Source organism: Coregonus clupeaformis, chromosome 31, assembly GCF_020615455.1.
Source record: "Coregonus clupeaformis isolate EN_2021a chromosome 31, ASM2061545v1, whole genome shotgun sequence".
Classification (NCBI taxonomy): Eukaryota; Metazoa; Chordata; class Actinopteri; order Salmoniformes; family Salmonidae; genus Coregonus; species Coregonus clupeaformis.
In genome coordinates this window covers 4794030-4821668 of record NC_059222.1, presented here as the reverse complement: position 1 = coordinate 4821668, position 27639 = coordinate 4794030, and the positions used below count along the sequence as shown (strand labels likewise).

The following is a 27639-nucleotide window of genomic DNA, read 5'->3' as shown; positions in this document are numbered from 1 at the left end:
GATGAGTTACCTGAAGTAAGTAAATAAAGTTTGGATAAATAAAGGTTCAATAAATAAAGGTTCAATAAATAATTTAATGATGCGTGACAAAGTTGACATATACCATGTCAGCTCCCATTATTGAATTGAGTTGTTGCATTGAATTAAATGGAATGACTACTCACATCATGTGTTATGTCATACCAATGACAATGTAAAGCCTGCTTTATGACTGAGGGTTCAACTAAAGAGCTACCAAGACTTCAAAAGACATACACTACCTAATAACGATATAATAGTCTTTAGCCAGAACTGTGATGCTGTTGTTTAATGTTTTTATTTTATTTTATTTTTGTACAAAATACATACATGACAATGACAAGACAACCATAAGGAACTCAGGACAGTGTACGTGACAATACTCCAACATAACATGATAAACACATAGATGATCCAGCACAATTTGGATAACACATAAATAGGGAACGCCATTGAGTAATATCAATCAATAATAAAGAAAGTAGAAGAAGAACACTGATGTTTCATGAGAGTTTCATTGGAGTCACCAGTTAGTTGTGTAACCTTGAGTTGCATCTCCAGTTAGTAGTGTGCAGAGTTGCGGTAGGTACTCACATAGATAGTGTGACCAGGGGACCGTGAGATGCTGGAGCCAGGTCTCGAGCAGACACTCTCAGACGAGGACCTGGTAGGCTGTGGGTGAAGGAGAGACTGTGTCAGCCACTAACGACTAACTTTCCCACAATGGCACGGTCCCCACAATGACATAGTCGCCACATTTCCACACAGAACCAGCGTCCATTGTGACAATGTACAGTGCCTTTGGAAAGTATTCAGACCCCTTTACTTTTTCCAAATTTTGTTACGTTACAGCCTTATTCTAAAATGGATTAAATAAAACAATTTCCTCAGCAAACTACACACAACACCCCATAATGACAATGCAAAAACAGGTTTTTAGAAATGTTTGCAAATGTTAAACAAATAAGGTCCCACAGTTGACAGTGCATGTCAGAGCAAAAAATGAGGTTGAAGGAATTGTCCGTAGAGCTCCGAGACAGGAATGGGTCGAGCCACAGATCTGGGGAAGGGTACCAAAACATTTCTGCAGCATTTGAAGGTCCTAAAGAACACAGTGGCCTCAATCATTCTTAAATGGAAGAAGTTTGGAACCACCAAGACTCTTCCTAAATTTGGCCGCCCAGCCAAACTGAGCAATCGGGGGAGAAGGGCCTTGGTCAGGGAGGTGACCAAGAACCCCATGGTCACTCTGACAGAGCTCTAGAATTCCTCTGTGGAGATGGGAGAACCTTCCAGAAGGACAACCATCTCCGCAGCACTCCACCAATCAGGCCTTTATGGTAGAGTGGCCAGACGGAAGCCACTCCTCAGTTAAAAGCACATGACAGCCCACTTGGAGTTTGCCAAAAGGCACCTAAAAAACTCAGACCATGAGAAACAAGATTCTCTGGTCTGATGAAACCAAGATTGAACTCTTTGGCCTGAATGCCAAGCGTCACATCTGGAGGAAACCTGGCACCATCCCTACGGTCAAGCATGGTGGTGGCAGCAATATGCTATGAGGATGTTTTTTAGCGGCAGGGAATGGGAGACTAGTCAGAATCTAGGCAAAGATGAACGGAGCAAAGTACAGAGAGATCCTTGATGAAAACCTGCTCCAGAGTACTCAGGACCTCAGACTGGAGCGAAGGTTCACCTTCCAACAGGACAACGACCCTAAGCACATAGCCAAGACAATGCAGGAGTGGCTTCGGGGACAAGTCTCTGAATGTCCTTGAGTGGCCCAGCCAGAGCCCGATCGAACGTCTCTGGAGAGACCTGAAAATAGCTGTGCAGCAACGCTCCCCATCCAACCTCAGCTTGAGAGGATCTGCAGAGAAGAATGGAAGGAACTCCCCAAATACAGGTGTGCTAAGCTTGTAGCGTCATACCCAAGAAAACTGAAGGCTGTAATCGCTGCCAAAGGTGCTTCAACAAAGTACTGAGTAAAGGGTCTGAATACTTAGGTAAATGTGATATTTCAGTTTTTATTTTAATAAATTAGCAAAAAAATCTAAAAAACAGCTTTGCCATTAAGGGGTATTGTGTGTAGATTGATGAGGGAAAAAAACAATGTAAAACATTTTAGAATAAGGCTGTAACCTAACAAAATGTGTAAAAAGTCAAGGGGTCTGAATACTTTCTGAAGGCACTGAACAAAAATAGTAACAGTTCATATAAGGAAATCAATCAATTGGAAAAAATTATTTAGGCTCTAATCTATGGATTTCACATGACTGGGAAGGGGCGCAACCATGGGTTGGCCTGGGAGGTCATAGGCCTACCCACTATAGAGCCAGGCCCACCCACTGGGGAGCAAGTCCCAGCCAATCATAATTAGTTTTTATCCACATAAGGGCTTTATTACAGCCAGAAATACGCCTCATTTTCATCAGCTGTCCGGGTAGCTGGTCTCAGGCGATCCCGCAGGTGAAGAAGCCGGATGTGTAGGTCCTGGGCTGGCGTGGGTGTGAGGTCGGTTGGACGTACTGACAAATTCTCTAAAATGGTAGAGCAATTAACATAAAAATATCTGGCAACAGCTCTGGTGGACATTCCTGCAGTCAGCGTGCCAAATGCACGCTCCCTCAAAACTTGAGACATCTGTGCCATTGTGTTGTGTGACAAAACTGCACATTTTAGAGAGGCCTTTTATTGTCCCCAGCACAAGGTGCACCTGTGTAATGATCATGCTGTTTAATCAGCTTCTTGATATGCCACACCTGTCAGGTGGATGGATTATCTTGGCAAAGTAGAAATGCTCACTAACAGGTATGTAATTTGTGCACCAAATTTGAGAGAAATACGTTTTTGTGCGTATGGAAAATTTCTGGGATCTTTTATTTCAGCTCATGAAACATGGGACCAACACTTTACATGTTGCGCTTATATTTTTGTTCAGTGTAAATGAGTGATAGGAATTGGAGCACATTCAGACATTTGTGCCCAACACACAAACAAACAGCAGACTTTCCCTTTCCCCAAATGCCTTCTTTCCCTTTAAGAAGGAAAGATATATTCTTAAAAGTATCTGTTAACAGCTTGTAAATGCCTTTAAAATTAGGTCCTATTTCAGGTGAAACCGGACCTTTCAGATATGGCCCTTTGTTTTTACTTTGAATAGCTTGATTAGTTAGTCTAGCCTGATTACCACTCTCTTTAGCTAACATTCCACTCCTTGCCACTCTTGTAATTGCTTGTCAGACTGGTATTTTGGCAATCACAACGTTCAATATGCAGCCGGATTTACGGCACAGTTGCTGATTTGTAGTTGGAACAACATTAATATTTTCAATGACAACATTATGGAACATGTGGTGCGTGCAAACTTGGTGCAATATAGAATTTTAAGAACAACAGCAAACAATACCGTTACAACCTGCTGCGGTAATTTCCTTCTGAGAACGCAGTGTCAATGCAAGATCATCACTTTTAAGAAGATAGCATTAAGATGTCCAACACACGGCCATATACAGAAGAGACTCAACCACCACACTTCTGCAGGAACTGTTCTCACCCCTAAGGGCGAAAACAGCGAGTCAGTCCCTCAGGTTTCTAGTGTTGTGAATTAACCATTACCTGCCAGTGTAGGCTTTTACCTTGGGTACTCAAGCAAATACAAATTACACTGCAAATCCTCTACTTGCTTTTTGTGTAAAGCAGTGCTGTGCAGAGCAGACTACTGCACATGTACTGTAGGAGCTAAAAGACTGCAAAACTCTGGCCTGCTTAGACTTACACTGCTCAGCTGTGTTTGGTGGGAAAAAATAACAAGACGGGATGGCCTTGATCTGGGCCGCTGTGGTGTCTTAGGATGAGGACCCTAAAAGAGAGGACAATCCGTAACTAGTGCTGAGCGATTAGTGCGTTTTGAGGTTGGTTCGGTTTCGGTTCGATAATGAAAAAATAATCACACATTTTGATTTTGATTATTTTTTTTACACATTAAATGCACTATGCATTATGTGGGTTGAATGCTGTAACGACACAGAACAAAACAATTAATACAAGTTTCATGACGGTAGTGACTCCCCATGACTGCTTATCACTTATTAACCATCAGTTATTAACATTACTTTACTTTAATAAAATATTTCAGTTGTGTATATTACGTTTGTTTTATTTAACTTTATTATTTTATTCCAAGTCATCATCTCATCTCTATAGAGCTGCTGCCTATGCTGTCTGACAAAATCACAATTTTAGTAGTTCTTCAAAGTAAACAAGGGATACTTTTATGACTGCTAAATACAAATACCTAACGAAGCAACTGCTCTCTCTCTATGTAGCTATCCCCTCTTGATCGCTCATTTTAAACCACTAGATGCTGTTTTCCATTGTGCCCTTAGGTTTATTACTGGTGATGGTCATAGAACTCACCATTGTGTTTTGTATCAAAAAGTGGGTTGGGCCTCCTTGTACGTAAGGAGAGAGCAGCATTTTTTTAGTGTTTATCTACAAAGCACTCATGCAGAAACCTATGTACCTATCATCAATAATTCAATTTAGACTTACAAATGACCAAACCCGGTCAGGCTTGGACAACACTGGAGGCCCCTTCGGTCTCCACAGAGTTGGGTAAAGCTGCGTTTAGTTCTTTTTGTGCCCTTTATGTGGAACAATTTACAGAGCTCTCTGAAATGAGATGTTCTGGTCCCCCTTGGTCAGTTCAGAGTACTGATCGGAGACCTCTATGTTGATAAATGTGTCTGTTTTTCTTAATATGTTTTATGATATTGTATATTGTATGTGTTTGATGTATTTATACAGGGCTCATCTGTAAAAGAGGCCCTACTCTCAGAATGACCTGTTAAAATAAAGGTTAAATAAATAAAAAGGATTCTGTCTCTTATGTAGCAGGCGTAAAAGACCATACAAGTACCCACACAATGGATTATGATCATTGTAGTTAATTATCACGTTTTCTGCGCTAAACTATATAGAACATTGGCTTGTTGGAAACTACAACTCCCTACTACATCGCACAGTTCAGGCATGAACTGAACTAAATGGAATTCAAATAATTGAACCAATGTCGGTCAATTAGTTGTTTAAAAACCAAAAAATAACCGGCATTTCAGTTAATCGCTCAGCACTATCCGTAACACACTCTTAATTTTTATTTTGGGAAACTTCTTACCCCCTTTTTCTCCCCAATTTCGTGATTGTCTCATCGCTGCAACTCCCCAACGGGCTCAGGAGAGGCGAAGGTCGAGTCATGCGTCCTCCGAAACATGTCCCGCCAAACCGCCCTTCTTAACACAGAAGCCAACCACACCAATGTGTCGGAGGAAACACTGTTCAACTGACGACCGAGGTCCGCCTGCAGGCACCCGGCCCGCCACAAGGAGTCGCTAGAGCGCGATGAGCCAAGTAAAGCCCCCCCGACAAAACCCTTCTCCTAATCCGGACGAAGCTGGGCCAATTGTGTGCCGCCCTATGGGACTCCCGGTCACGGCCTGTCACTCCAGGCTGCAGTGACGCCGGTCACCCCAGGCTGTAGTGACGCCGCAACACTGCGATGCAGTGCCTTAGACCACTTGGGAGGCACACCGTAACACACTCTATTTCACACCCATGATGTTCTATACGTATGTCATGGCCATAGCAAACTCTCTGTCAACACCCATAATGTTCTCTGTCACATAACCATAGCAAACTCTCTGCAACACCCATGATATGCTCTATGTCATACCCATAACACTCTCCATTTCATTCTCCCTGATTACAGTTGAAGTCACCCAAATGAACAGAGAGCTCAATTGTAATTACCATAACATACTTTCAAGATCACGTTTACCAGCATATTTGCTTATAAATGATTTGTGAAACATGAAGGCCTTTTAATTAAAGGGTTTATGAACGTCTGTCGAACGTTTACTTCACTATCATGAAACAAACGGTGGTCTTGATTCCAAACAGTCTCGACATGATAAGTGAACAAGATAATTCAAGTTGGCAGTGTGTGAGACGGAGTTGATCAATCTCACCCTGTATTTCTCTTCATCTCTGCTATTGTTCTTACAGTCTGGATGCCATACTGTAGATCCTGTGGAGAGAGAAGAAGATCTCAGAGGGCAGAAGAGCCTGACTGTGTAGCAGACCTGGGTTCAAATACTATTTGCTTTCGATTAAATACTTTTGCTGTGCTTGATTGAGCTTGCCTGGCGCAATTACACCAAGTGAATAGTTACAAAAGTGCAAACTCTGCCAATCAGGCACTCCAGGCAGGCTCAATCAAGAGCTCAAAGTATTAGAAAGAAAATAAATACTAGTTGAACCCAGGTCTGGATGCATAGCTACATCTGAAGGCATGACATCTGTAAATCTTGACTTCCTTGAATTTTCATCCTTGATTTCCTCCTTTTCCATTCATGCCTTTACACAGAAAAACAACACTCCACATATCCACACAGTGCATGCGACAAAATCCTAAATCACCTTGACTCAGTGCATGACTAAGTGAAAATTTGACTGAAGTGAGAACATACACAAATGTTTACAGTACTTAAATTCCACTCGATGTGTTTGCCCTGGAAACCCACCTTGAAGGTACATTTCCTCTCCTTCCTTGAACATCTGGTTGCATCTGCTGCATCTTGCACAACTGGGATGGTAGTGCTTGTCCCCTGCCTGGAGAAGGGGGTCAAACGTCACACAGTAGCATGCACTGTAAACCGCAATGTGCTGTCAATACTCAAAACTTTTGAGGAAACCCGTTGCACTTAATATATCTGAGTATAGTTACTTAAAGGGATATTGTAGTCATTACACAAACCGATAAAGTCATTGTGACCCTGTAAGGGGTCCAGATTTGAGTTGTAGTAGTTTGAAAACGTTGAGTAATGCCCCCACTAAGCCACACCTCCAATGTAATTTCCCAGTGTGCCTTGCCTTTTTGAGTGAATTGTAGAGTTACCAACCCATGACTGTATTTGTTAGTGACAGAGCCATGGTTATTGAATTCGTTCTTTTTCAGTCCAGTGGCTTTTACCAAGTGAGTTCCTAGGCGATGTTATCATTATAATTAAACTCTTCATGACAATACATAGCTCAAATACTTTATTTTGAGGCCTAGCTTTAACCTAATACAATGGTTTACAGGCCGTATCAGGCTTGCAAGTAGGGTTGCAAAATTCCCACCACCCCCAAAAAAATCATGATTCAAGGATTTCCAGAAAACCTGGGAAATGTACCAGAATTTTGCAACCCTACCTGCAAGTCAGATTTTTCTGGCTAGCAAAGTGATGTGTAATTTCTATTGGAATCTAGCCAGGGTTAGGATAGCCAGCAGCTGAACATGTATTCACCCTTAACATACATTCATAATAACTGCCAGGGTTAGAAACAGTGTGAGGAGACTACCTAAGCCATTTACACTGGAACAACCATTTCAGTAACAGGTACAACAAATCTAACTAAATGATTGGATTAGTTTAGCATTTTTTATTTATCTTCGTGTAGCATAAGATCAATCAACCAATCACTCAATGTACATGCGAAAACACAGAAATTAAAACAATTCCTATAAAATCTGCCTACTGTAGAGCATGCTGGGAAAAAAGTTAATTCGTTATAACGAAGCCCTTTACTGCAGTCAAAAGCTCAAATCACCCTCTAGTGGCCTCATGGGTGGAATGTTATTAATATTTTTCATAATTTCTTAATTAATAAACATTAACCACTGAAAATCCGGTTTTGTTATATTTCATTCTTCTGTGATGTATATAAAGTGTAATATTGGGATACAACCTCAAAATAAAATGCATTTGAACTCTATATCTGCCATGGTACAGGTGTTTTCTTGTTTTAAAGACCATAACCGTGTGTGAGGTGTATACTTTTGTTTCAAATTAAATTTGTTTAAGACTACCAAGAAACACTCTCTGTGACCCTGATTTAGCCCACTGCAGTAAAATGTTAAAGAGCGAGTGCCCCGAAAAAGCAACTAATCCCTTTGAAAACGGCCTATGTGGCATCGATATGAGTCAGAAACATTCATTATAGTGTCAGAATTGACTACAAAGTGTAAATAGGATAATTTCGGTCATAAAATCAGTCTCGTCTAAAATGGAGTTTGAAACCTCAACAATTAGTAAATTAAGGTTGTGTTTGGATTACAATTATGTGAACAAATCATGCCCCCTTCTGCCAAACAGTGGTGGTGAGTATAATGAGAGATACTGGAATATAATGACCTCTCTGGTATAACTTAGCTGATAACGTTATTGCTGGTTATGTAGGTAGCTATCTTTTGATAAAGCGAGGCAGGCTAGCTAACGTTAGCTAGCGAGGCAGGCTAACTAATGTTTTAGCTAATGTTAGCATAGCTATCTAGATAGCCAGATAACTAGCTACCTCATTACAACTTAGTTAAGTCATAGCTCATACAAGTGTATTGTGTATTGTCTAGATATTGATGGTTATGTAACGTTATCATTTGATAATGCTAGCTAAGCAGGCTAGCTAGCTACAGGCTAGATAACGTTAGCTAGCTAATGTTAGCCTACAAATCAGATTTTCAAGTTAGTTTGTAAGTCATACAATTGTATTCTGTATTGTCTAGGGCAATGGTGGTAGCTACAGTGCCTTCCGAAGGTATTCACACCCCTTGACTTTGTCCAGATTTTGTTGTGTTACAATCTGAATTTAAAATTGATTAAATGTAAGGAAAAAATATCACTGGCCTACACACAATACCACATTTATAAATTATTTACAAATTAATTAAAAATGAAAAGCTGACATGTCAATAAGTATTCAACCCCTTTTTTATGGCAAGCCTAAATAAGTTCAGGAGTAAAAATGTGCTTAACAAGTCACATAAAAAATTGCATGGACTCACTCTGTGTGCAATAATAGTGTTTAACATGATCTCTGTACCCCACACATAGAATTATCGGTAAGGTCCCTCAGTTGAGCAGTGAATTTTAAACACAGATTCAACCACAAAGACCAGGGAGGTTTAACAATGCCTCGAAAAGTAGGGCACCTATTCTTAGAAAAAACAGACATTGAATATCCCTTTGAGTATGGTGAAGTTATTAATTAAACTTTGGATGGTGTTTCAATACACCCAGTCACTACAAAGATACAGGAGTCCTTCCTAACTCAGTTGCTGTAGAGGAAGGAAACTGTTCAGGGATTTCACCATGAGGCCAATGGTGACTTTAAAGCAGTTAACGAGTTTAATGGCTGTGATAGGAGAAAACTGAGGATGGATCAACAACATTGTAGTTACTCCACAATACTAACCTAATTGACAGAGTGAAAAGAAGGAAGCCTGTACAGAATACAAATATTTCAAAACATGCATCCTCTTTGCAACAACGCACTAAAGTAATACTGCAAAAAATGTGGGAAAGCAATTAACTTTTTGTCCTGAATACATAACACTTTGTAATACAACACTCTCCATATTTTCAAGCATAGTGGTGGCTGCATCATGTTATGGGTATTTATTTAGTAACTTCTATTTAACCAGGGAAAAACACATTGAGACCTAGGTCTCATTTGCAAATGTGCCCTGGGAACAATACAGAAAAGAAAAGTATACACAATTTAAAACAGAAAATTAAATAAATTGCAAATATTATATACACAATAAACAATCAAACAAAACAAACACATTTATCAATATAAAAATCCCTAGCCTTTCTCCTAAACTGACCCAGAGACAACAACACATCCAAATGAAACGTTACTTGGAGATTATTACACATGATAGGGGCCTGGTAGGAAAAGGCAGATTTACCCAACTCTGTGGATACACGTGGAGTCTCCAGCATTAACCCACCCTGTGATCTAGTGTTGTAATCCGAGTTTATATATTTCAACAATGAAGTTAAGTAAATTGGTAGTTTATTGAGTAAGGCTATATAAACAAAAAGAGAATAATGAAGTGACCTACTTGTTTTTAGCGAGGTCCAACCAACTTTATGATAAAGGATTCAGTGGTGAGTGTCAAAACTGTCAGATGTTATAAAACGAAGTGCGCTATGATAAATTGTGTCCAAGGGCTTCAAAACACTGGTAGCTGCTTTCATGTATATAATATCGCCATAATCTATAACAGGAATGAATGTAGACTGAATTATAATCTACTATTTAATGAAAGGCAAGCCCTATTCCTATAGAAGAAGCCCAATTTAATTCTTATTTTCTTGACTAACTCGTCAGCATGCTTCTTAAAAGATAGCTTTTCGTCAATCCAGGTGCCCAGATATTTATAGGCGGGGACACGATCAATGGGGGCACCATCTAACGTACTTATGCACAAATCATCAGTTACATTATTACATGATTTGGAAAATAACACGTACTTGGTTTTACCAGCATTTAGTACCAACTTCAGGTCAACCAAGGCTTTCTGCAAGTTAGTAAAAGCAGATTGAAGAGTCAACAGAGCCTGAGCTGCTGTAAGGGCAGTAGCGTATACAACAGGGTCATCTGTGTACAGATGAAAGTTACAGTTTTGTACAGATAAACCAATGCTGTTAATATACATAGTGAAAAGAACTGGACCCAGAATCGAACCCTGTGGGACACCTTTTGTTATGTCTAGAAATCCTGATTTAACGCCATCAGTAAGTACACACTGTGTTCTGTCTTTTAAATAATTCTCAAACCAAATAAAATAAAATAGAAATCACATGCGCTGAATACAACAGGTGTAGACCTTACAGTGAAATGCTTACTTACAAGCCCTTAACCAACAATGCAGTTTTTAGAAAAATAAGTGTTAGAAAGTATTTACTAAAATAAACTGAATTAAAACTTAAAAAATAATAAAATAGAAAAATAACAAATAATTAAAGAGTAACAATATAATATCAATAACGAGGCTATATACAAGAGGTACCGGGACAGAGTCAATGTGCGGGGGCACAGGTTAGTCAAGGTAATTGAGGTAATATGTACATGAAGGTAGAGGTAAAGTGACTATGCATAGATAATAAACAGAGAGTAGCAAAAGCATAAAAATGGGGGCGGGTCAATGCAAATAGTCTGGGTAGACATTTGATTAGCTGTTCAGGAGTCTTATGGCTTGGGGGTAGAAGCTGTTAAGAAGCCTTTTGGACCTAGACTTGGCGCTCCGGTACTGCTTGCGGTGCGGTAGCAGAGAGAACAGTCTATGACAAGGGTGACAGAAGTCCTTGGCAATTATTAGGGCCTTCTTCTGACACCGCCTGGTATAGAGGTCCTGGATGGCAGGAAGCTTGGCCCCAGTGATGTACTGGGCCGTACGCACTACCCTCTGTAGTGCCTTGCGGTCGGAGGCCGAGCAGTTGCCATACCAGGCGGTGATGCAACCAGTCAGAATGCTCCCGATGGTGCAGCTGTAGAACTGTTTGAGGATCTGAGGACCCATGCCAAGTCTTTTCAGTCCCCTGAGGGGGAAAAGGCGTTGTCGTGCCCTCTTCATGACTGACTTGGTGTGTTTGGACCGTGATAGTTTGCTGGTGATGTGGACACCAAGGAACTTGAAGCTCTCAACTTGCTCCACTACAGCCCTGTCGATAAGAATGGGGGCGTGCTCGGCCCTTCTTTTCCTGTAGTCCATGATCATCTCCTTTGTCTTGCTCACGTTGAGGGAGAGATTGTTATCCTGGCACCACACTGCCAGTTCTCTGACCTCCTCCCTATAGGCTGTCTCATTGTTGTCGGTGATCAGGCCTATCACTGTTGTGTTGTCGGCAAACCTAATGATGGTGTTGTAGTCGTGCTTGGCCATGCAGTCATGGGTGAATAGGGAGTACAGGAGGGGACTGAGCACGCACCCCTGAGGGGCCCCTGTGTTGAGGATCAGCTTGGCAGATGTGTTGTTACCTACCCTTACCACCTTGGGTCGGCCCGTCAGGAAGTCCAGGATCCAGTTGCAGAGGGAGGTGTTTAGTCCTAGGGTCCTTAGCTTAGTGATGAGCTTTGAGGGCACTATGGTGTTGAACGCTGAGCTGTAGTCAATGAATAGCATTCTGACGTAGGTGTTCCTTTTGTCCAGGTGGGAAATGGTAGAGTGGAGTGCAATAGAGATTGCGTCATCTGTGGATCTGTTGGAGCGGTATGCAAATTGGAATGGGTCTAGGGTTTCTGCGATAATGGTGTTGATGTGAGCACATGCTCTTAGTACACGTCCTGGTAATCCTTCTGGCCCTGCGGCCTTGTGAATGTTGACCTGTTTAAAGGTCTTATTCACATCGGCTATGGAGAGCATGATCAAACAGTCATCCGGAAAAGCTGGCGCTCTCATGCATGCTTCAGTGTTGCTTGCCTCGAAGCGCGCATAGAAGTAATTTAGCTTGTCTGGTAGGCACGTGTCACTGGGCAGCTCGCGGCTGTGCTTCCCTTTGTAGTCCGTAATAGTTTGCAAGATGCGACATCCGACGAGCGTCGGAGCCAGTGTAGTAGGATTCAATCTTAGTCCTGTATTGACGCTTTGCCTGTTTGATGGTTCGTCGGAGGGCATAGCGGGATTTCTTATAAGTGTCCAGGTTAGAGTCCCGGTCCTTGAAAGCGGCAGCTCTTCCCTTCAGCTCAGTGCGGATGTTGCCTGTAATCCATTGCTTCTGGTTGGGGTGTGTACCTACGGTCACTGTGGGGACGATGTCATCGCTGCACTTATTGATGAAGCCAGTGACTGATCTGGTGTACTCTTCAATAACATCGGAAGAATCCCGGAACATATTCCAGTCTGTGCTAGCAAAACAGTCCTGTAGCTTAGCATCTGCGTCATCTGACCACTTCCGTATTGAGCTTGTCACTGGTACTTCCTGCTTTAGTTTTTGCTTGTAAGCAGGAATCAGGAGGATAGAGTTATGGTCAGATTTGCCAAATGGAGGGCAATGGAGAGCTTTGTACATGTCTCTGTGTGTGGAGTAAAACTGGTCTAGAGTTTTTTTCCCTCTGGTTGCACATGTAACATGCTTGTAGAAATTAGGTAAAACGGATTTAAGTTTCCTTGCATTAAAGTCCCTGGCCACTAGGAGCGCCGCCTCTGGATGAGCATTTTCTTGTTTGCTTATGGCCTTATACAGCTCGTTGAGTGCGGTCTTAGTGCCAGCATTGGTTTGTGGTGGTAAATAGACAGCTACAAAAAATATAGATGAAAACTCTCTTGGTAAATAGTGTGGTCTACAGCTTATACTCTACCTCAGGCGAGCAAAACCTTGAGACTTCCTTAATATTAGATTTCGTGCACCAGCTGTTATTGACAAATGGATACAGACCGCCACCCCTTGTCTTACCAGAGGCAGCTGTTCTATCTTGCTGATGCACGGAAAACCCAGCCAGCTGTATGTTATCCATGTCGTCGTTCAGCCACGACTTGGGGAAACATAAGATATTACAGTTTTTAATGTCCCGTTGGTAGGATAGTCTTGATCGGAGCTCATCCAGTTTATTATCCATTGATTGCACGTTGGCTAATAGTACGGAAGGTAGAGGTGGGTTACCCACTCGCCGTTGGATACTTACAAGGCACTCCGACCTACCCTATATCACTATCTCTTCTTCATGCGAATGACGGGGATTTGGGCCTTGTCTGGTGTCTGAAGTAAATCCTTCGCGTCCAACTCGTTAAAGAAAAAATCTTTGTCCAGTACGAGGTGAGTAATCGTTGTTCTGATATCCAGAAGCTCTTTTCGGTCGTAAGAGATGGTGGCAGAAACATTATGTTCATAATAAGTTACAAATAACGCGAAAAAACACACACAATACCGCATTTGGTTAGGAGCCCGTAAAACGACAGCCATCTCCTCCGGCGCCATTCTACTCAGCTACAAGCAGCCCGATCTAAGCCAATCGTAGAGAGTTTCTGAATAAGTAAGGTGTGATCCACAGTGTCGAATGCCTTGGACAGGTCAATGAAGAGGGCAGCACAGTGCTTCTTCGTATCTAAACAATTTATGACATCATTTAAAACCATAGAATAGATGGTACTATGACCTGGTCTGAACCCTGACTGTTTACCATTCAGAAAATATGTAGCAGTTAAAAGGGATCTAAGCTGAGTATTAATCAATGATTCCAGGATTTATGCTAGGCAAGAGAGTTTGGAAATGGGACGATAATTATTTAGATTACTCGGGTCGCCACCTTTATGTAAATGAAACACATGGGCCGCCTTCCAAACTGTAGGGATAGTACTCGATATAATTGTCAAGTAAAAAATATGTGTTAATACTTCCGCAATCAATGCTGTAATAAGAAGGGATCAAGCATATCAGCCCTGTAGATGTTTTTACATCATGCTTTTAATCGTTAAAGACTGGGGAGTTTTTCAGGATTAAAAAGAAACGGAATGGAGCTAAGCACAGGCTAAATCCTAGAGGAAAACCTGGTTCAGTCTGCTTTCCACCAGACACTGGGAGATTAATTCACCTTTCAGCAGGACAATAACCTAAAACACAAGGCCAAATCTACACTGGAGTTGCTTACCAAGAAGACAGTGAATGTTCCTGAGTGGCTGAGTTACAGTTTTGAATTAAATCTGCTTGAGAATCTATGGCAAGACCTGAAAATGGTTGTCTAGCAATGATCATCAACCAATTTGACAGAGCTTGAAAAATTGTGAAAATTATAATGGGCAATTGTTTCACAATCCAGGTGTGGAAACCTCTTAGAGACTTACCCAGAAAGACTCACAGCTGTAATCGCTGCCAAAGGGGGTTCTAACATGTATTGACTCAGGAGGTTGAGTACCTATCTAATCAAGATATTATATTACTCTTTTATTTTTCACACATGTTTTTTTACACATTTTAGAATTTTTCTTCCACTTTGACATTACAGAGTATTTTGTGTAGATCGTTGACAAAAAAATACAATTCAATTCATTTTAATCCCACTTTGTAACACAACAAAATGTGGAAAAAGTAAATGGGTGTGAATACTTTCTGAAGGCACTGTAACATATGTCTGAGTCTGACTAATACAGTGAACTAGGAGCAACAAACCGTAATGGCGTCACCGGCCTGAATCTAATCCTATCTGGAGCTACAGTCAATATACGTCTGTAAAGCATACAACTAGTTACCAAAGTGGCTATATCGTAAAAAGTAATTACATTTTATGAAGAGAAATTGTAGACATAGGCAGGCTTTGTGGCTGTGATAACTAGTGACGACCTAGAATTAGCTTGATCCGAGTTACTTCTCTGATGACACAGACGGCTTCATCAACAACGGCAATGTGTGTTATGTGAAAAGTTGTATTAAAAAATACCCGGTTTGATAAACTAGTAGGTTAATTACCCAGCCAAGCAGATACAAGTAGTAGAGTCATTTTGGATGTGAAGTGCATTATCAAAAAGCTTTGTCCTTTCTTTATAACAAAATGCAATTTACCACCCTGTCACAGGCCCTTCCAGTCAACACCACCTCATAAGATGAGGAAGTACATTGTTTATGAGGATTGCCTGCTGCGGTTGTTTGAGAGACGTCCAGTTTGCATCCGAACATGCAACATGGAGAAGTCCAGTAAAGGGACCCTCAGCATCACGCAGACATGACCTCGCTGTGAGCATTCCTATAAACAGGGAGGACACTTGAATCAGGTTGGTGACATTTGACCTGGTCAAAGGTCAAAACAGTTTCGAGTTTTGTCCCAATTCACCTTCATAACCTAGCGTAGTGGAACCAGCCTGATCGCTGCGTTTATCATTCGATTTCACTTCAGATATCATGATATCTGAAGTAAAATAGAAAGTTCAATGCAGCGATCAGGTTGGTTCCACCATGCTAATCATAACAACCATTGATAATGTAATCAGTGCTCTGTGTGTGTTTGTGTGTGACCGACCAGTATCTTAGATGAGGGGCCAGGAGCTGATCTACGCTGCAACCCAATTTGAGTCAATATTGGACTGAACACACATTGGGTTATTTTGACCCAGCAAGTTGGGTCGCAAACAACCCATTGTTTTCTTTAAATTGGGTTGTTGATGCTGGGTTATTGAGCTATGATCCACCAGGTCAGATCGGAAGACTGGAGGCATGGCTTAGTAGGGGAGTGGCTTTCATATACATATTTTTGGCCACCCGTGAGAATAAATGTAATTCTGGTTAATCTCTTCTGTTGTATTGTCAACACATGTTAAGTAGTGATGGGGAAAATAAGCTTCCTGAAGCATTGAGGTTTTCCAGCCAATTGTGTCGAAAATGGGTTGATTACTTGAGGCTTTGATCAACACTGTGTACACTAGTGGCACCTGCTGGTAGGGATGGGAAACTAAGGCTTTCTGAAGGCTTCGGCGCTTCCACCAAATCGTGCTGAAAAAACGGTTAGTTACTCAGAGCTTCATTATCTGTTCACAATCTACATTAGTGATACCTGCTGCTCAGCAATAAATAGCAGCGTGTGATTATCACGTAGATGGGGTTTTTCTCCACTGTTTTCATCAAAACTCCATGGTTCAGCATAAATCGTTGGCTTTAGTAGCCAAGTTCACATCATGCTTCCCTTTTTTGCCTTCAAGTTTAAACATTTTCAAAAATGGAATCTATGGCATTATTTAGGGCGCTGAAGACTGAAGCTTATAAAATACTAAATACAATTTTTTATTTGAACAACAGTGCAGAAAGTGTGGTTTCACATAAAACTATTTTCAAAATAGTGTGGCTTCAACAGGATTCGACCTCATATCCTCACATCACTGACTGTTCCATAGGTGCCTACTCTACCTACTAAACTACCGGTCAGGTACAACTTTTGTACAAAATCCTAAGTACACTGAACAAAATATAAACGCAACATGCAACAAATTCAAAGATTTTACTGACTTACAGTTTATATAAGGAAATCAGTCAATTGAAATAAATTCATTAGGCCCTAATCTATGGATTTCACATGACTGGGAATATAGATATGCATCGGTCACAGATACCTTAAAAAAAGATAGGTGCGTGGATCAGAAAACCAGTCAGTATCTGGTGTGGCCACCATTTGCCTCAAGCAGCGCAACACAATCTCCTTCGCATAGAGTTGGTCAGGCTGTTGATTGTGGCCTGTGGAATGTTGTCCCACTCCTCTTCAATGGCTGTGCTAAACTGCTGGATATTGGTGTGAACTGGAACACTGCATCCCAAACATGCTCAATGGGTGAGGTGAGTATGCAAGCCATGGAAGAACCATAACCCCACTGCCAACATGGGTCACTCTGTTCACAATGTTGACATCAGCAAACACACACAACGACATCAGTGGTGGAAAAAGTACTCCATTTTTATACTTGAGTAAAAGTAAAGACACCTTAATAGAAAATGACTCAAGTAAAAGTGAAAGTCACCTAGTAAAATACTACTTGAGTAAAAGTCTAAAAGTATTTGGTTTTAGATATACTTAAGTCTCAAAAGTAAATGGAATTGCTAAAATGTACTTAAGTATCAAAAGTAAAATTCCTTATATTAAGCAAACCAGATGGCACAATTATAATCTTTTTTTTTTTAATTGACGGATAGCCAGGGGCACACTCCAACACTCAGACATAATTTACAAACGAAGCATTTGTGTTTAGTGAGTTCGCCAGATCACAGGCAGTAGGGATGACCTGGAATGTTCTCTTGATAAGTGTGTGAATTGGACCATTTTCCTGTCAAAATGTTTGGAGTAAAAAGTACATTATTTTCTTTAGGAAGTAGTGAAGTAAAAGTAAAAGTTGCCAAAAATATAAATAGTAAAGTAAAGTATAGATACCCCAAAAAACTACTTAAGTAGTACTTTAAAGCATTTTTACTTAAGTACTTTACACCACTGAACATCATACATGTGCCCGGGAAACACTTGAAACCGGGATTAATCCGTGAAGAGCACACTTCTACAGCGTGCCAGTGGCCATCGAAGGTGAGCCTTTACCCACTGAAGTCGGTTACGACGTTGAACTGCAGGACGACGATCACGCAGATGAGTTTTCTTGAGACGGTTTCTGACAGTTTGTGCAGACATTTTTTAGTTGTGCAAACCCAAAGTTTGGAGGTCCTGGGCTGGCGTGGTTACCCGTGGTCTGCGGTTGTGAGGCCGGTTGGACATACTGCCAAATTCTCTAAAACGACGTTGGAGGAGGTTTATGGTAGAGAAATTAACATTCAATTATCTGGCAACAGCTCTTGTGGACATTCCTGCAGTCAGCATGCTCCCTCATAACTTGAGACATCGGTGGCATTGTGTTGTGTGACAAAACTGCACATTTTAGAGTGGCCTTTTATTGTCCCCAGCACAAGGTGCAGCTGTGTAATGATCATGCTGTTTAATCAGCTTCTTAATATGCCACACCTGTCAGGTGGATGGATTATCTTGGCAAAGGAGAAATGGTCACTAACAGGGATGTAAACTAATTTGTGCACCACATTTGAGAGACATAAGCTTTTCATATTTCTCTTCAATATTTTCACACATTATCTATTTTTATATCATGTAGTAACGACCCCAACATTGGGATACGCATACGCACTTGAGGAACTCAACTCGTGTCAGTGCTGAACCTTAACGTGTGTTGACAATGCAACAGAACAAATTAACCGGAATGACATTTACTCTCACGGTTAGCCAAAACTAGTTATCTGAAAGCCACGCACCTACTAAGCCATGCCTCCAGTCTTCTGATCTGACCCGGTGGATCACCGCTCAATAACCCAACTAAGGGCTCTATTCGATCTTTAAAGCTGAAGCGTTACAGATTGTGCAATAGAAATGTAAAGGTCATTTTAGATTGAGCCGACATGTGCAGCGTTTACCGTGAATGCAGTCTCCGCTAAAGCGGGAACATTGCCTTTAAATTTCAATCACGCTGTACAGCTGAACTTCCACGATGCGGATTGAATAGACCCTAAGCGACCCAACTGACTGTGTAAAAAAGAACCCAAAGTGTGTTCTGTTCACTATTTTTTAGAGTGTATTAAGTTTCAAGGAGTTTAAAACCAGACTTTCAATGTTCAATCACTGCATTTTCTCTACGTTTAATTATCCTCATAAAATATACATTTTGAGCAACATATTGTTGGATTTATTCATTTATTTTTGTCAATTTCAATTCACCCAAGAATAATTTATTAAAGTGTGGCTGTGTGGTTGAGTGTGTAAAATGTCTATGAAATTCCAATGAAATGTACGATCTTACATCCCATCTCTTGCAGCCCACTGAGCCCTATACTGTGAATCAGGTTTGAGGAGTTAGTGAGGTAACTTTGGTCAACTCTGAATTCAACTCGGGATAAACAGTACCACAAAAGAGACTCACCTTTTAGCCAGGTACATTTCTATGGCAACAAATCCTTCAGAACTAACCTGCTCCGGGGCAGGCTAACTCAGGGCTAATGCCATTTATTCGGAATGAAGTGTCTGAGCCATGAGTTGAGGACGAATTAAATCAGATACCCTCCCTCTCGCAAAGATTGTGTCATCATCCCCTTCATTTGAGGAAGGACTGATTAAATATTTTATTAATAAAACATTTTTGTGCGTAATAAAAGAGTAATGTTAAAATGCCTATCACATTACACATTTAGTAATGACAGCATTTGGTTTCCAAACTGGACGTTTTTAGCGTAATTGTATTTTGAAATTTGCGAAAGACAAATGGACAGTCGCAATCAACCATAGACATATAATCCATAGATGGCAGTTACCATTCAAGACAGGCAGCCATTGCTAGTTTACCTTTTGACACATACGATCACATATTTGTGACCATTGTTGAGTGGTCCCTGCAGCGTACCATCGCAAATATGTGATTGGAACAGTAGCAACAGAACGTCTACATATGATGCAACAAACGTGTCTAAATAGCATTGTTGTCTGAAAAGCATCTAAAGATTGTTTTGTACTGAAGGGAAAAAAAAGGTCTTCAGAACTTTATTCCTCAATTTCACCTTTTATTGTAAAAGATAAATCCGAACTTCATCAACCAAGCATTACACAGAACACATCAGCCAAACTCATTCCATAAACCAGTCTAAATAACAGGTTGAGATGACAAAAAACTGAACACAAGTTATCAACCTAACAGCTAGACTTGTTTACAATATACCACATCTCTGGTGAGGACAAGCGAGAAATGTAATATTGTTTAGAAAAGAGATACACTACATGACCAAAAGTATGTGGACACTTGCTGGTCGAACATCTCATTCCAAAATCATGGGCATTAATATGGAGTTGGTCCCCCCTTTGCTGCTATAACAGCCTCCACTCTTCTGGGAAGGCTTTCCACTAGATTCTGGAACATGGCTGCAGGGACTTGCTTCCATTCAACCACAAGAGCATTAGTGAGGTCGGGCACTGATGTTGGGTGATTAGGCCTGGCTAGCAGTCGGCCTTTCAATTCATTCCAAAGGTGTTCGATGGAGTTGAGGTCAGGGCTATGTGCAGGCCAGTCAAGTTCTTCCACACCGATCTCAACAAACAATTTCTGTATGGACCTCGATTTGTGCACGGGGCATTGTCATGCTGAAACAGGAAAGGACCTTCCCCAAACTGTTGCCATAAAGTTGGAAGCACAGAATCGTCTAAAAGCTTGCCGCCATTGGACTCTGGAGCAGTGGAAATGCTTTCTCTGGAGTGATGAATCATGCTTCACCATCTGGCAGTCTGACGGACAAATCTGGGTTTGGCAGATGCCAGGAGAACGCTACCTGCCCCAAGCATAGTGCCAACTGTACAGTTTGGTGGAGGAAGAATCATGTTCTGAGGCTGTTTTTCATGGTTCGGGCTAGGCCCCTTAGTTCTTAACGCTACAGCATACAATGACATTCTAGACTATTCTGTGCTTCCAACTTTATGGCAACAGTTTGGGGAAGGCCCTTTCCTGTTTCAGCATGATAATGCCCCCGTGCACAAATCGAGGTCCTTACAGAAATGGTTTGTCGAGATCAGTGTGGAAGAACTTGACTGGCCTGCACAGAGCCCTGACCTCAACCCCATCGAATGGGATGAATTGGAATACCGACTGTGAGCCAGGCCTAATCGCCCAACATCAGTGCCCGACCTCACTAATGCTCTTGTGGCTGAATGGAAGCAAGTCCCCACAGCAATGTTCCAACTTCTAGTAGTGGAAAGCCTTCCCAGAAGAGTGGAGGCTGTTATAGCAGCAAAGGGGGGACCAAGCCTTCCCAGGAGAGTGGAGGCTGTTATAGCAGGAAATGGGGGACTAACTCCATATTAATGACCATGATTCTGGAATGAATGAAGATGAAGATGTTCGACAAGCAGGTGTCCACATACTTCTGTTCATGTAATGTATATATAAATATAAACAATCAATGTTAGGGGAAGCTACTCTGAAAATATAGTTTACCAATCGACCAATTACTTCACGCTGTGAGAAGTTAAGCTACACTAAAGCTAACCTCAAATGATATAAACAGACATCAAGCACGTACAACACCCACACAAATGGCCACACACACACACACACACAGACACACACACACACAGACAGACAGAATCAGAGTTTAAATAAATATATTATAATACAGTGGATTTTCTATACATTACAACCCATCATAAGAATTGGGTTGATTATTTCAGTTTGAACAGGTTTTTACAGGTGAACCAGCAACTACTTCACTTGTGCTGAAAACCTTCTCTCCTGTTAAAATCTCTGTTCTTGTTACCCCACCTTACTTTTAAACATGATAATATTTGGTACTGTTTGAATCACCCCTGTTCTCTGGTTATAAATAAATTAACCATGATGGGCATAGATTTAATTTCACATCTCTGGCTATAATTTATTTTTTAATGAAATAGGAGAAAAGACGATGTCTTAACCCTACACACACACACACACACCCACCCTCACTTCCAACACAGACGCGTAGATACAAGAGCCTGACAAACAACCTATTGTCTAGCTGATGTTTGTTGGGGATTTCAAACCCTTTCAAATTGGATTCATCCTCTCAGACATGAGTGCCTAAACTAATCCAAGTCTAATGGTGTACACACACACACACACACACACACACACACACACACACACACACACACACACACACACACACACACACACAAACAAAACCTACATCAAAAGTGCTTACATACAATACAAGGCGACCACTTGGTTACCTATTTTAATTACCCCTCAGGACAAACCCCTTCACAAATCGTGAGGTGTGAACTAGAGTTTGATGCAAACCACCCTACATCTACTACAGTATAGAATGGGGTCTAGAGAGGCATGTCTTTGATGTTGAGGTAACAGCGAATCAACAATTTTTATGCATATTTAACCTTGCAAAGGCTTCTGGATGTGAGGGGTTATCTACTGTACACCGTGAGTGAAAAGACCATTAAAAAAGCTTCACATAATCAACCCATACCATGTCTTTTACAATTTACCCCACTACTTCTGTAGTGAATAAGTAGTGTAATTGCTTCTCTGCCTTTTGGCAGTATATTTACATTTTAGTAATTTAGCAGACGCTCTTATCCAGAGCGACTTACAGTTAGTGAGTGCATACATAATTATTTTATTTTATTGTATATATATTTTTTCATACTGGCCCCCCGTGGGAATCGAACTCACAACCCTGGCGTTGCAAATGCCATGCTCTACCAACTGAGCTACATCCCTGCCGGCCATTCCCTACCCTACCCTGGACGATGCTGGGCCAATTGTGCGCCGCCCCATGGGTCTCCCGATCGCGGCCGGCTACGACAGAGCCTGGATTTGAACCAGGATCTCTAGTGGCACAGCTAGCACTGCACTGGTTTATTATTTTTGTCAGCAGTTTTATTTTTTTACTGGCCGGCCTGCTAGCTTGTAAGCTTAGCCTGACCGGCATGTGCGGCCTGCTAGCCTCCTAGCCTTTGTTATTTGTTTTGTGTGTCTTTCTTTCCCTTGTGCCCTTTCCCCTTTGTGCATCGTTTACATTTTGTGCCAGCTTACTAGGGTTCTTCCCCATTGTTGCTAGCTTAGTTGGGTGCTGTGCTAGATAGCTTGTTTTGTGTCCCGTGGTGCTGGTAGGCCCTGTTAGCCTAGCTTGGCCTGCTAGCTTCCTCAGCTTGTTTGCGCTCCCCTCTCTCCCCCCACTTCACTGGTGTTGGGTTATAAAGGGAGTGGGCCTCCATGTCAGCAGCACAGGCTGGCATGAAGAGGCACCATGCTGTGTGCTTCCTCTTGAAGGAGAAGGGAGGAAAATTAATGGAGTTATCCCGTTTGGATTTCTCCAGAAAATTCCTTTAGAAGGAGCTCAGTTTCAAACCTGCCCAGATTAACTTCATCTTGGCCCTCCCCTATGGGAAAGGATTCGATGTCAGCTTCTCTGGTGCCAGCTTGCTGAGGGAGTTCTGAACGCCCTGAACACCCAGGGGTCCCTGACATAAATGTCTGAGGTGACCAAGCTGATGGAAAACCGCATTAAAACTGTTATTGCCCGTATGTACAATGAAACTGTACAACCGAATGACGTTGCAGTATGGTTGGGCAGGTACTGCAACGGGAAGGGGCCCCTGACCTGGAGGGTCACTGTCCAGCAGAGGGAGGATCCCGGGGGCTATAGTCCTCTGAGAGAACAGGGGCCATGTTCACTACCAGGGCCAGCCCAAGCTGTGCCGGAAATGTGATGAACATGGCCACCTGGCAGACACCTGTGACAGGGTAGTCTGCACGAAGTGCCGTGAGGTGGGACACCGCTACGAGTAGTGCACGAAAGGAAGGTCGTGCAACCTCTGTGGTGAGCGGTTCCACCTCATCCGCGGCTGCCCCTCCTCCTGGGCCAATAAGATCAGGGCTGGCAAGAAGGAGGTGGCGGTCGTGGACCGGGCTTCTGAGCGCCAGGAGAGGGAATGGCAGTTGCCGCAGTGGTGGAGGAGGTGGTTGTAGTGGAGGGCGCGGAAGGTGCACCCCAATCCCCCCACCCCAGACTGAAGGGACCCCTGAAGGAGAAAGGGCAGAGAAAGACGGCTCTGGAAAGTTGTTGAGCGAGAGCTCCCCATGTGGGTCAGACAGTATGGAGATGGTGTTGGAGGGCAGCCCTTTAAGTGAGGAAAGCACCCCGAACAGGGGGAGAGAAAAAAAGGTAAGTTGGAGTGGGAGAGCTCCCAGGGGGAGGAAGAATCCAGAGTCTTCCCCTCCAACTCCCCTAACCAAGCCTCCTTTTTAAGCCCGGTTTTAACCTCTCCCTGCCACCCCCCCTTACCCCGGAGAGAGAGAAAAAGCAAGTACCCTTTGACGAGAACCAAGAGTAACCCCTTTTAAACTGTTATAATACCCTCTTTCCTTTTAGCACTGTTTTTACTCACCCCTTTTATGGCTCTTAAAATCACCACCATCGATGGGTGTAAAAACAGACACGAGCACAGACAGTTTTATCCTTTTTAAAAAGGTTTAATTCAGATGTGTTTTTATTACATGAGTGTGGTCTACCCTTTTTAAGCTCTTACGGCAAATGGGAGGAGAAGTGGCAGCAGGGTCCTCCATTTTAATCAAGACCCCACAGGTGGTGGTGAAGGGGAGCACAGTGGTGGTTGGTGAACGTGCTCTTTTAGCCAACTGTACCTTTATGGGGAGGGATTTTGATATGCTAAAAGTTTATGGTTTTAATGAAAAACAATGACTGGTGTGCACTTTTAGAAGACCTGCAGTCCCACATGCTAGGGCGGGATCCTCTAGTTGTGGGTGGGGATTTTAACTGTGTTTTAAGTAGAGCAGACAGGAGAGGGGCGGGAGAGGATTTTAAGGTAGATAGGTCAAGTGTTTAATTGCAAGGGTTGTGCAGGGATTTTAAACTGACTGTTTTAAAACCCTGCATCAAGAGAGGAGGGCTTCACCTGGATCAGTGGTGACTGCACCCGAGCCTCTCGCATTGACTATCTGTTTACCCGTGACTGTCCCCACACTGATGCTAAAATAACCCCTGCTTTCTTCTCAGATCATGTAAAGCTGACGTGCACCCTTTCACTGACTTCAGGTGTGACTGTGGGAAGAGGGCCCTGGAAACTGAACTGCTCCCTTTTTAGAAGATGATAGAGTAGTTAGCCAGTACAGGAGCAGTTCAGCCAGTGGCAGACGCTACAGGACTTCTTTGACACACGAGGACAGTGGTGGGAAATGGTGACGGGTAAGAGACATAGGAAAGAAAAAAAGCGAAGAAAAAGATAGACACATGGTGGGACTGCAGAGGCGACTAGCACAACAAGGACTTGATTATAACGACAAAATTAAAGTAAAGAAAGAAATTGCATTTTTAGCAGAACAGAAGAGCAAGGGGGTTATTTTAAGAAGCAAAGAGGGGGAACTAGAAGAAGGGGAGAAGTGTAGGAGGTACTATTTTAAGAAAATAGTTACTAAGGGTAGGATAATGACGGGTTTAAAAAACAAAGATTGAGTTTTAAAAACAGACACAGAGGGAATCAAAGAGGTAGTCGAGGATTTTTATGGGGAACTGTTTGGATATAAAAAAGTATGTGAAGAAACTATGGGGGATGTTTTAACATATATTGACAGGACTATACAAAATACAGACGGCCTCATAAGACTAGACAATGATGGAACTTGACAAAGGACCACGACATTTTAAGAGGGGTAAATCACTGGGGGAGGACGGCCTCCCTTTGGAGTTTTATCTGACTTTCTGGGATGTTTTAGCCGACGACCTTCTGACTGTTTTTACGGACTTTGAATGACTCGTGAGTGGGAACCCTTCTACATAAGAAAAATGACAAGACGGACTTGAATAACTGGAGACCGATTACCCTTTTAAACTTTGATTGTAAACTTTTTACCACTCAGAATGGCTTCTGTTTTAGGGGAGGTGATCCACCCGGACCAAATCTGTGCCATCCCCGGAAGGAAGATCACGGACAGCCTGGTACTGATCAGAGATGCCATCTGTTAGGCGAGAGACAGAAATATGTGTCTTGTAGTCCTAAATTTAGATTTTGAGAACGTTTTTGATCAGGTCTCGCACCAGTACCTCTTCAAGGTACTGCAAAAAATAGGTTTCCCTGAAACGTTTCTAGCTTGGGTGGGATTGCTGTATAAGGACATTACCAGCGAAATCCTTGTAAATGGGCATTTGTCAAAAGCAGTGGGAGTACACTGCGGCGTCCGTCAGGGGTGTCTGTTATCTCCTCTTCTGTTTGTGGCCTGCCTCGAACCACTGGCACAGAAGGGACCAACGGATCAGTGGAGTGGGTATCCCAGGGAGTGGGGGGATGACTGCCAAGTGTGTGTTTTTATATGGATTAAGTCAACATTTTATGCACCAACCTTTTATCTGTTGACAGGACCCTGGGCAGGACTGACTGATACGGATGAGCCTCTGGGGCGAGACTGAATAGAGACAAGATGGAGGCCCAAATTTTCACTGACTGTGAAGACAACAAACATAAGGGTACTGGGGGTAAAGTTTGACCAAGAGGGAAGAGGGAGCGGTAATTGGAATATAATTTTAGGGACAGTAAACATAGACTGGGCTTTTGGTGACCACGACAGCTGACATTTGAGGGCAAGGTTTTAATCATTAAGGCTGTGATTTTACCTGTGCTTTTACTAATCAGTTCTGTATTTATCCCACCACGAACAACGCTTTTAGCCCTGGACTGGATGGTATTTTACTTCCTGTGGGGAATCAAGTGGGAGAGTCTGAGGAGGGAGGTGGTGAAGAGCCCCAGGTTCAAGGGGGGGAAAGGCTTGCCTGACCTCTACTTGTTCCTGGGCAGCCGCTACACAGTGTTACACCTCACTCTTTCCACCTCCCTGGTCAACAACAAGACCCATGCCCTCACATGGTTTTGGCTGGAGTCCTACCTCAGGACCCTGAAGCTGATCCCAGTCAACCTGCGAGCCACAGTCTCTTTCCTGCTCCCCACACACAATGCCCAGCTCAAAGGTTTTAAGACATTTTAAACTGGAAAAAGAGCCAGTCACGGTTTTAACCAAACACCGCTCTCTTCTCCCTCTTGTGCAGGAATGGGAACCAGTGTGTCCAGTGTGTGGGCTTGCTATAGGTGAGCCCACAACAGTTTGGCGCAACGTGGCCCAACCGGCACCTGTCCTGGATGGTCGCCCACAAGATCCTCCCGGTCAGGGCCGTTATGCACTCCCAGGGCATGGCGAGGACATCACCGTGCCCCCGGCTAGTCTATGGCCAAGACGAGTCGGTGAGGCACTTGCTCTGGGAGTGCAGAGCCGCCAGGGACTTGTGGAAGGAAGCAGGCCCCCTGATCTCTCCGTGTCTGCCAGCAGGGGAGGACCTAACACCTCAGCTCGTGCTGTATTGGGTGGGGTGAAGGCCTATTCCACCGAAGGCCTTCACCAAGGTCTGGCTCACCCTCACGTGGTGCCTAGGGCGCCGTGGTGCCTAGGGCGATGCGCCTACGGAAGGGATCTCCTCTGGGCCCCGACGGATGGGACGGTAATTGATTCAGAGGAGCAGGAGGAGGCGAGTTAGATATGGACTCACCCCGTTCCCACACAAAGGCCCGAAGACAGCCTTTTAACAAAGTTACTTTTTAACATGTTTTCATGTCTTAAGATTCACCAAGAGTAAACATTTTTATGTGCACATTTTAAATGGCTTTTACAGTTTGGATATATATTTTTTTCTGTCCTTGGTTGTTTTAAATAAACAACTTGTACTTTTA

General features: G+C 42.6%; 1 protein-coding gene across 1 annotated transcript in view; it reads right to left on the bottom strand.

The window, feature by feature from the left end:
• Positions 1–437: 437 nt before the first annotated feature.
• ablim1b (actin binding LIM protein 1b) overlaps positions 438–27639 on the bottom strand; it is a 148628-nt gene continuing 121426 nt past the window's right edge. Inside the window, exons 7-9 of the mRNA XM_041859342.1 lie at positions 6603–6690; positions 6048–6106; positions 438–690 (exon numbers count right to left, since the gene is read on the bottom strand). Coding sequence (XP_041715276.1) covers positions 580–690; positions 6048–6106; positions 6603–6690 — 258 coding nt within the window. The 3' untranslated portion in view covers positions 438–579. The remainder of the gene's footprint in view (positions 691–6047; positions 6107–6602; positions 6691–27639) is intronic.